The 11,105-nt window shown below is 32.3% G+C and overlaps 1 protein-coding gene across 2 annotated transcripts; it reads right to left on the reverse strand.

Moving 5' to 3' along the window:
• Positions 1-718: 718 nt before the first annotated feature.
• On the reverse strand, positions 719-8,465 carry LOC107874738 (WRKY transcription factor 72B). 2 transcript variants are annotated; one of them, XM_016721489.2, is made up of 6 exons: positions 8,266-8,465; positions 7,625-7,717; positions 5,734-5,820; positions 4,464-5,021; positions 4,206-4,319; positions 719-1,933 (listed from the first exon to the last, which is right to left on the reverse strand). In XM_016721489.2, the coding sequence occupies exons 1-6, from the start codon at positions 8,332-8,334 to the stop codon at positions 959-961; spliced, it is 1,896 nt and encodes a 631-aa protein (XP_016576975.1). In that variant the 5' UTR covers positions 8,335-8,465; the 3' UTR covers positions 719-958. The 2 variants fall into 2 exon arrangements, with proteins under 2 accessions (XP_016576975.1, XP_047269867.1); XM_047413911.1 differs by lacking the exon at positions 7,625-7,717 and having other exon boundaries at positions 728-1,933.
• Positions 8,466-11,105: the final 2,640 nt, after the last annotated feature.

Consider the following 11,105-nt stretch of genomic DNA (forward strand, 5'->3'; position numbering starts at 1 on the left):
CTCGTCCCGATCGAGACCCAATCTCGATACCTGATACCCAATTCTGAAATCTGACCTATGACTTTGTCGCAACTCTCATCCCGAGACCCGACCCTAACTCCTAACCATGATTCTCGAGTTGAGAATCGGGAGTCAAGGTCGGGAGTTGGATCCCATGTTATTGTTGAAAATTGGTACTCGAGACTTGGGTTAGGGTTGGAATGTTGAGGTGTGAGGTTGGAAAAAAAATTTAGAAAATGTTTTTCCTATTTTTTGAAGGGAAGTCATTTTCGTTAAATTTGAGGAAAATAAGTTGATATGAAAAACTTTTCCAAAACATTTCATCCAACCAAACATGAGGAAATTAAAAAATAATTTCCTTCATACCAAACACACTCTAAAAGTCCACTAATGCCAAAAAAGTCTAATAATTTAATCCATAGTAGTATTGTTTCAAATTGTTAGAGATGTACTAGAATCTAGTCTATCAATTCGTTTGATTATTTAATAGCTGAAATGCTAACTTAACAACCTAAATTGTTCCACAACAAGTTAATTGCTTCTACAAATAAATTGATCAACAACAACAACATATCGGTATTAATTCCACATGTGCGATTTGTAAAGGATAGAATCTATCCAAACTTCATCTCTACCTTTGTGGGGTAGAGAGACGGTTTCCGACAGATCCCCTACTTAAAAGGAGCGTAACGTTGATAAATTGATCAATAAATAATAATTTTGCGTCAATATTTTTGCTAAAATATATCCCAGTCATATTGTACACAAAGAAACAGGAAGGCAACATAATCCATCTACTAAAAAAAGATTTAAATTTGTACAAGAACGTTACATATCTACAAGACTATACACCTGGATTATTTACTTCCAAATCATCAAAAAAAATAAAGATGTACTCTATGAGCAGATGATTAATGTCAAAGGGGTAAAACATGAAAAAATTAATTAATCAAACTTACTAGCTATCACTAGGAGAGGTAGATTTACCCTTATTGGACGTAGAAAATGGCAATGAAGAAGAAGAAGATTGCGCGAAGAACACCAAGTTGTTATTATTTCCAGGCTGCTGTGAACTATTATTCGCGGAAGAAGAAGTTGGTTTATTTAAAAAACTTGACGAGCATTTATTCGGATTTGAGCTTGATGGGAGACTGGACAAAACTGGAAATGGCTCAGAAACATTGAAATTATGGCCAGGCTTATTTTCGATTCCAGTATTTCCAATGATTGAGGTGAGAGCAGCAGCTAATGCTGAGTGGAAATTAGGGTCTGACGTTATTGCTTTCGTTGCAGCTGCAATTGTATCTGGTGGAAAAGAAGATTGTGTAGGGATAATGTTGTTGTTTTTTTGTAAATAAGACTGGAAAATATTTTCTTGATTTGGTCTTGATGAGAAGTTAAGTGAACCAAAATTTTGGTTGTTCTTGTTGCAGGTTTGGTTTTGATAATTTGTCCAAGAAATGGGAAGGGAATTGGATTCTAGCACTGAACTAAAATTGAGGTTTGTGGAGGAGTTATTGTAATTATATCTAGGGTGGAGATTGTTACTCATCCTGTTAAGATGAGATAAGGACGAGGATGAGGAGGAGGACGTAGAAGTCAAATCGAGAGTGATTGTAGGGTGCGAATTATTAAGTGTGGATGCTGAGATGGATGAATTAGGAAAGTAAAAAGGCGACTTATGTTTTGAGGTATCGGAGATATAGAAGTTGAGTCCGTTGATATTGGCAGAAGTAGTAGCGGTGGCGGTGTTGGTAGTGGTGGCAGTTATTTGTGGACTTGGGTCTGATGAACTCGACGAACCGGATAACAACATGTTAGCGGCAGCAGAGGTGGTGGAAGCCATTGCGGTGGCGGAAAGAGGGAGTGTGTGGTTGTGTGTTCCTTCATATGTGGTGATCAATATTGACATGTCCTCAGCACATCTTTGAACCTGCAAATCAGAGTAGCAATGAAATATTACTACCTCATGATACATGTACATACTAGATTGGATGAAAAAAATAATGATAAATTAGCTTTTATATATACACTCTGACCAACGTAAGATAAAATTTAAACTATCAAATCACCTAAAAAATAATCGAGTAAACTTGAAAAATAAGGCTGACAACTTACAATACTCCCTTCCACTTTAGTTGATAGTACTATTTCCTTATTAATCCACTCCAAAGAGAAACGGCACATTCATATATTTTCTTAATGAGAAACTTTTAAATTTAAGATCATAACATTCATTTAATATAACTTTCTCAACAATCGAAATTTTCAAAAGTTTTTCATTTTTCCTTAATTTTGTATCAAAACAAATTATGATAAATAAAATAAAATAGAGTAAATTAAATTACTATAAAAGTAGAACTAGCTGGTATATATAAGTTAAATCTACAAGGAATTCAGAGGTGGAGCTAGAATTTCAACTGAGGGGATTCAATATTCAAAGAAAACTTAGTCGAAGGGGTTCAGCAGCTACTATAACCACATAAAAAAATAATTTTAATTATGTAGAAATAGTATAATTTTCCGTCGAAGGGGGTTCGGCCGAACCCCATAAAGTAGGCTAGCTCCGCCTCTGACAAGGATGAAATAAGCTTCCACAGGACATAGCTTTCAAATTACAATTGCCAATAACATTTTTATTCTATGAGAAACTTCTTTTTTGGTTTAGCACCAGATGTTTGATACTCGTACTGAAGCTTGAATGAATCTGAATTTACGCTCGGACGCTTGAATTTGAGACCTTTCGCGAAGAATGGTGTGATCCCAACAATCTCACCACAACTCATGTTGAAAAGATTTTTAGAAATGATATATTACTACTAGGGAAAAGTCATCAAAACCACCTTGAATTATACACGAAAAGTCACTTACACATCTAAACTAATATCGCGACCTATTACACACCTATTCTTCACAAAAATGAATTTAATTCCACCCTAAATCTGACGTGGAAATAACATTAATTTTTTTTTAAAAGAAGGTTTGTCTGGAGAAAAAAAAAAGGCAAAAATTCTTTAAACCCCTCCCACCACCTCTGAGCACGCTCTGTCTTCTTCACGCATCTTTAATTTTTTTTCTCTCTCTCAATCTTCCTTTCTTCTTCATCACAACCACTCTTCCTTTATGGTTGATGAGAAAGATTTTTCCATGATAGTTTTCAGAGAGAAAAATAGAAAAGATTGAGGATGAAATCGCCGTCGGTCGAAATTTTTTTTGGTGAAACGTTTGAAATTAATCAAATTTTATTGCTCCCACTTTGAACATCAATTTTGCAATTTATTTTTGTATTTCTGATTTTTCTCTGTAAAAGTTTATGAATTTTGCTCAAAATTTAATATTTTAACACTTTTTTTGTAGATCTATCTTCTCTCTATAAAAATCTTAGCTTCAATTTTTCTCAATCAATAATAATATATTGAAATTGCTCAAAATTTATTTAGTGTCGGGTGGTGAATTAGTGATGAGGCATATTGATTTTTGGTGACAGTAATGGTGTATGAATTTGATAATAGGTGGTGCAATTAGGTGGTGATGGTGTTGTAACTTTTGGTGTTATATAACAAAGAAGATTGAATTGAATGAAGTTAATGCTTGGTTGTATTGATTTTATATCAATAATGGAAGAAGAAGATGGTGTTATGGTCGTTCTTCTTAAGAACGACCATGGAAGCTTGGGTTCATGTGAAAAAAAGGGGAAGAAGATAAAGGCAACAACAACAACAACAAATCCAGTGAATTCCCACCAAGTGGGGTCTGGGGAGGATAAAATGTACGCAGTCTATACTGTTACTTCCGAAAAAGTAGAGAGGTTGTTTCCGATAGACCCCCGACTCAAGATCAAGAATGATTAAAGGCAATAATGATTAAAAAAAAAAAGTAAAAAAAATACAAAAATTACACGTTTTATTTGGATTTAATAGGTGACAATAATAGGTCGCCACATTAGTTTAAGTGTGTGTAAGTGACTTTTCGTGTATAGTTGAGGATAATTTTGATGACTTTACCCATTACTACTACTATTATAGTTGAGGATAATTTTGATGACTTTACTCATTACTACTACTATTATTATATTTTGGTCAGTTCATAATTAATTAGTTGTTTAGATTCAGTGTATTCGGTCTAACATGACATCGTTAAAATAACAAGTTGTTTTGATTCAGTGTTCTCATGAGTGTAACATGCATGACATTCACATTTTTTACCTGCTTTCTAACTGGGCAATTTGGCGCTACAGTGCAACGATAATAAGCTCGAGGGCATGGATTTCCTTTTGCAATTTTTTGACCATATTTTCTCCATTGGCATCCATCATTCATCTGATCAATAATATTACAAAAAAAAAAAAAAGAGAAATCATTATTAAGTATTAGCACAATTAAATTCATATATCAGACTGCATTATTTACTTATTAATTATAATTAATATCAGAAAATGCTTGCATGCATATATTTCTCCTTACCGTAGGTGCATCACATCTGACTCTAACAGAAACCCTAGCTCTTTTAGTAGGGTTTTGTTGTGAAACATCATCACCATTGTCTCCATCATTCCTCATCGTCTTCAGATTTTTGTTAGGAGGCCACGTGGTCGTCGACGTCTCTCCATTTTCGTCCTTATTAGCTTGATGATCATCTAAGCTATTCTCTGGACTACGATTCTTCACAGGCGAACATTCTTCAAACTTGCAATCCAAACCTAAATCAAGACTTTTATTAACATCTTCATCATCACGACCTTTATCTTTCTTCAAGATTTTTGATAATTCTTCTTTTTTCATATCACTCGTTGCCCTTCCTAGGCTAAGGGAAACAAGTTCATTTGTTTCGTGATCAGATTCATGTTGAGTAGTGTTCACTGTACTGCTTGATTTTTGATCAACTTCTCTTTGAACGATATCATGGAATTGATTCTGCAGATTTCTATATTCCTTCATGATTCGATCCAAGTGAAATCGAAGCCTTTGATTTTCTTCCATTACTTCTCGCATTTCAACTTTGGCTAATGCAAGCTGATCATCCTACAATTTTTAAGAAAGAAGCGAAGATGTTTGAAACTTGTGATCGAGCTTAACTAAATATGTAGTATTAACATTTTTGTGACTATAATACTTTTGAATCGTGTTATATCTTAGATATGTATGACATTTTCAACTAATATAAAAAACAGTGTCATATAAAATGAAATGAATGAATCAGGATGAAATATTATATTTGTTCGTCAAAGATCGATATAGGGGAATATTGAATCATCACATGAAAAAATGAATCTTTTTGTGTTCACTTGAAATATTATAAGAATCCGTTTTGGATCCGATCATATGATAAATCCTTTCTAAAATTCTAATATTATAAGATATTTAGAAACATGTTATATCTTAGACATGTATGACATCTTGAGTGGTTTTAAAAGCTTGATGATTCACTAGGGATAAGTAGGATAAAAAAATTAAGTTAGAAATTGTTTCTAAATTTGCAAAGATTTCGTTCTTAATTTTTTCAACTAATAAGAAAAGTGGTGTCATATAAAATGAAACGGATGAATCAGAATATTATATTTGGTCATCAAAGATCGATATAGGGGAATATTGAATCATCACATGAAAATATGAATCTTTTTGTGTTCACTTGAAATATTATAAGAACCTGTTTTGGATCCGATCATATGATAAATCCTTTCTAAAATTCAACTTGTCAAAGTAAATTAGCATATAATATTTGTGAAATTCAAACCTTTTCTTTGTGAGCAGATGAAGAAGCCATTGAGTTGAGTTCTGGGGGTGATCTTTCTCTCTTGACCATAACATTAACAGCAACTCCCTATTGAAAGCATTAAAATTTAGACACTTATTATATTAATGGGAAGTAAAATAATAAAAATAAATATATAGAAAAATATCTGGATGATTTAGGATGACTATGGCATGTAGTATCATACACCACTTAGTCAACGGTCAACGGTTTAGAAAATGCTGAAATTTGTTTGACAATTGTGATGGTTAAGACGACTTTTTCTGCTCAACAAGTTGCTTTATTGTGTCTGTGGAGCCACCAATAATGAATTGCAATTAGGTTTTTCACATTTTTCATTACACTACTCCATCTGTCAATTTTTACCTGTCCAGTACTAACTTGACACCTTTCTTAATTAATAATAAACAGAATGACGGAATTACAATTTGAATAAATAAATTCAACAACAACAACATATCAGTGTATTCTTACAAAATGGGGTTTGAGAAGGGTAAAATGTACGTCGTTCATACTATTACCTCAAATGAAGTAGAGTGACTGTTTTCTATGAACCTTTGACTCAGGACAGATAACAGTATAACCAACAAAAAATGTAAAAGCAAACCACAAAAAAGGGATATCGCATCACTAGATAATAAAGGAAACAAGATACCCACAGGGTAATACCATAAAGTAACTATTCGAAATCATAGATATGATCACCAAAACACCACGAACAAGAGACTACAAGAAACTTCTGACACAGATACAAGCAACGCACTCTTTCCTACTATTACGGACGTACTCCTACCTACTAACTCTCTACCCTAATCCCCGTGTTCCTCACCTTCCTATCAAGGGTCATGTCCTCCGTAAGTTGTAACTACTCTATGTCATGCCTAATCACCTCCCTCCAATATTTCTTCGGTCTACTTCTACCTCGCCTAAAATCATCTATAGTCAGCCTCTCACACCTCCATATCAGACTCGGAGCATTCGTGCCTCTCCTCATCACATAAAAATACACTTTTACTTATTACGTTTTGCTTCTCGGGAGATAAACTGCATGAACTTTTGACTAGCACGTTAAGATGCATTTTTCATCATATGAATATTAGAAGGATTGTATCTTGATGCACGATTCGAGGCACTAGATGTGTGATAAATGTAAATTCAGTCCCAATTTGCTGTAATTCTTCCACTTGGTACGTAATAAAATTCTTTATTTATCAAACAAAAAAAAGAGAAGGATTACAATTTATGGTGTATTTCGTATAGTTTTTTAACATCTAAATTTAAAATTACAAACGTTAAATTATTCTAAATATTTAGTTATGAAAATTGGTTAAAATGACTCTCGTGGAGTACAACGTGACGAGTAAAAGGAACGGATGGAGAACATTGAGAAATGATAGTAGAATGGGTATAAAATGATAAATCATTTTTTGATTTTTAAAACTAGACAAGTAAAAATGGATGATAGGAGTACTAATTTACTTATTTCTGGTTTATGAGCTCACTATATATAAACTCATTCAGCATTAATTATACATTAGTTTTTTTTTTTACTCCTAAAATTTTGACAAATTCATAAGTGTGACGAGATCAACCTAACAACTACCATACTAACTATAAGAATCTGCAATTTATTTTTCTCTTTTCTGTGGAAAAATCATTAGTTTTGTACAAGCTAAGTTTATGTTATATCTATTACAGAAGAAATAAATAAACCTTGAAATTATGAATTAAGTTTCTAAAGTTATTGCATATAAAGTTATAAACAGGTCATGAGAAATTAGGATGAGTTTGTTTCATATGAAGTTTCTAATTATTTACATAATTAAGTCAGTGAAATTAGAATGAATTTTAATCTGTTTCATTAATTAATTACCTTAATATTATTGTCAATTGCCATGAAATCCTTGTGGTGAGGGGAGGATGGCTTTGACTTATCATCCTCACGTTCTTTTCTTCCCTTTCCAAACTGAATTACGCACAAACACATAATTAATCTTGTGAGGAACTAAATAATATATATATATATATATATATATAGTAGATGAAGTCATTTATGTATTATAGTATATTAATTAACAAACTCACGTTAATTTAGTTCACTTAATGATTGGTTCAATGCTTGAACCATCATCTTTTGCAAACTGATCATATATAACATATAATGTGAAGAATTTATTCTGAATTGAGAATATTTGAATGCAAGCTAAGATGGATTGATTAACAATAATGGTCTTCTATCAAATATGCTCATTTTTTAATTTTCATAACGAGTTTGCAAATCGATCATTTTGATTTTCTTTTTCTTCCTTTTTTTTTTTAAATACTTTTTCCAATGATTTAATTTATAAGAGTAGTTCATGCATACAGTTAAGAATTATGATGAGCAGATTCAGTTTCAGAAGTTCGATCCAAAGAATTAATTAATTAGTGTATGTGTATTGGTAAATTAAACATGTTTATATTTTCATAAATCTGATCTAAATTTTGATGGAGTAGGGTAAGAAATTAAGTTACCTTATGGATAATATTTTCTTGATCTTCATCATCAGGACTATAATATTCAGCTTTGTTCTTGTTCTCCATGTATAGACAGTTATCTCCTTTTAATTTCTCTGGCTAGCTATATCTATTTTTTTCTCAATTGTCCAACTTTAGCAATATAGTTTTCCTTATAAAGAGGAACTACCAGGGTTTGACTTCTTTTTAAATGATTCAAACTCAGTGGCTCAATTAACAGCACACAAACAATAATGTCAATGCACCAATTGCTCACAACTTTTGAGCAATAAATATACTAATATATTGTCTTACTTGGAAATATGGATATTAAAAAAACGGCCAGAAGAAGAATATTTCAACTTCAACGTTTGAGTCCTTTTAGATTTAGATAGGATTTAATTATAACATGTCAGAAAGAGAGAGAGCGCGCTATACTCTCCAACAATGGTTGTGCCGGGTGGTATAATAAGTACTTCTTCATCCTTATCCTTAATTAACAGGGATTTTGAGTTTGAGTCTCCTGAAACATATGGAGTCGTCTTTGACAGAGGTCTTGGGTTTGAGTCACCTAGGATGGAGTCGTCTTTGTTAGGGAGTGTTATACCCCAATATGAAACTTCTTGGCACGAATTCTGGATAGTAACGGACCTAGTATTTAGGGATCGTGGGTATCCGGCCGGAGGTCAAAACACATATATTGACGTCCAAAGCTTTAAGGTTTTGCCTGAAAATTAAAACACCGATCTATCTTCTTGATTTACTGGGTACGTGTTTTTCAAAGTCTTATAGGAATTTTTGCAGATTTTTTTATATAATTATACCTAGTTCGTGGTCACATTAATTTAATGGGCGTCGGAACATTCCAAAATTGACCTTTAAGTTCGCCCCTGAATCCATATTTAGTTGAACTCTAATGTGAATATCGGATACTTTAATGTGTACAAGTTGCAACAGCTATTGTTGAAGTTTCCTAAGTCACATGGTCACATTATTTGCCAGTCAAACGGGTTATAACATGATAACTTCCGGTGAGCGATATATTGCCTATCGCATTGAATTGTAATCCATTATCCGACATATTAGCCTGATTAATATAGATTCGAGACACGCATGCACTAAGGGGTAAAGGGATTTTTTCATATATGAGCCTGTTAATTTTAAATATTTTGAATTGTTAACTATTGTAATTGGTATTATGTTTTATGTAGTTTTGTAAATATGTAAATTTTATCTAGAAAATCTTAAATATTATATGTTCATATAATCATATTCAAATAAGAAAATTTGATTATGTTTGACCTCCGAATCAGTTGTATCACATAAAATGGGATAGAAGTAGTAGTGTAATTTTTATGTTAACATATGGTATTAAATAGGTTGTTTGCTATATACGAAGTAATGTTATACATCTATTCCCGTAAGTTAAATAAATCTAGTGGCATATAAAAATTACATAATAATTTCAACGAACAAAACTTAAGGTCATCATATGGAATAGTTAAAGCTTAACTATCCTTCATCTTTTAATTACAAGTCAAATATTCTTTGGTTCAAAGTTCAAACAATAATTAAAAAAACGAATAATGAGTTTGCAAGTCGACCTTTGAATTTGAAATGGGAAATTCTTAAAGTAACTGCTTTAGTAATTATGGCACTGATGAAATAATGTTTATTTGGCTGTTGTAAATGCAATATATGAAAACAAAAGGTTCACATAATAACTTTTCATTTTTAAAAAAATATGTAATTTAGTAAAGATTCTTTATAAAAATGAATAAGAAGGTCCATCGATCAAATCATCAAATTGTATCGGCCCTTTCAAATGGACCACCATATGTAGGGATCGAAGCTAACTTAGCTATCATTTGATAATAAGAGATTCGAGGCCCCCCTTTCCCCTTATTTTTCTAATTTCAAGATCACCGTAACAAAAAAAAATTTAGCAACAATAAATATGCACTTTAATAAAAAGTGTTAAAGTAATAATTATCGAGATTAATTAATTATTTGTCATTGGATTCAATGTCGTTATTGGTTATAGGAATATTTACAAAGAGTGTTAAAATATAACTGTCACTAACAATTACCTCTAAAAAATTATAATTTGACGATAATTAAGCTACTGCCGTTAAAGATCTTTTGGTATAGTGAATATCATTGATTAATTGACTTTGTTTGTTCCAATCATTCTAAAAAAAGCCTATTCTATATTGTAGAGTAGTAATTAATGCACCATATATTTTTCAGTTCATGATATGGAAGGCCTCTTCTCTTAGTTTCTCTACGAATTACTAAAAGAATTTGACCATGGGTAATTTTGAGCCAAAACCGTAACATTAAGGACATGAATAAGTCAAACTTCAAGTGATATAAGCCCTGACAATCTATTTGATGAATCATCACATAACCGTCATGTAACTTTTCGAGAATCATATCATTCGTCCGCCACCTACTGTCACCAAAGTCACAAATACTCGAAATAAGCTTCTAGCTCGCTCCTATCTCTAAAGAGGCTTGCGAACGAGTAGAGTGCCGTCCGCCCTTTTCGCAAAGTAGAACGGTAAATTAATCTGAAACATTTATTTTTTCTTAATAAAAATAGAGTCTACAACTTCTTTACATGCTTCAGACCTCATGCACTTACTATTCTAAATGTAAAATGCATTATATGAATACCAAAGCTATAGGATGTTGAAGACATGCATTAATCAATTTTAAGAAAATGCTCAGTTCCACCTTGAACTATACATGCAATTGCTAAGACACATCTGAACTTTAGGAGGGTCCTATTAGTTCATGGACTAATTAAAATCATATTTTTGGCAACCTTAATGCCTACGTGGCACATCAGTGAA

Source organism: Capsicum annuum, chromosome 6 (genome assembly GCF_002878395.1).
Source record: "Capsicum annuum cultivar UCD-10X-F1 chromosome 6, UCD10Xv1.1, whole genome shotgun sequence".
In the NCBI taxonomy this organism is placed as follows: Eukaryota; Viridiplantae; Streptophyta; class Magnoliopsida; order Solanales; family Solanaceae; genus Capsicum; species Capsicum annuum.

Excerpts from the sequence above, each read along its gene's own strand:
- LOC107874738 (XM_016721489.2), bottom strand. The coding sequence starts at position 8,334 with ATGGAGAACAAGAACAAAGCTGAATATTATAGTCCTGATGATGAAGAT. Across the intron at positions 5,022-5,733 it reads CATCTGCTCACAAAGAAAAG|GATGATCAGCTTGCATTAGC; the intron begins GTTTGAATTTCA and ends TAAAAATTGTAG. Across the intron at positions 1,934-4,205 it reads ATTGCCCAGTTAGAAAGCAG|GTTCAAAGATGTGCTGAGGA; the intron begins GTAAAAAATGTG and ends TCTGATTTGCAG.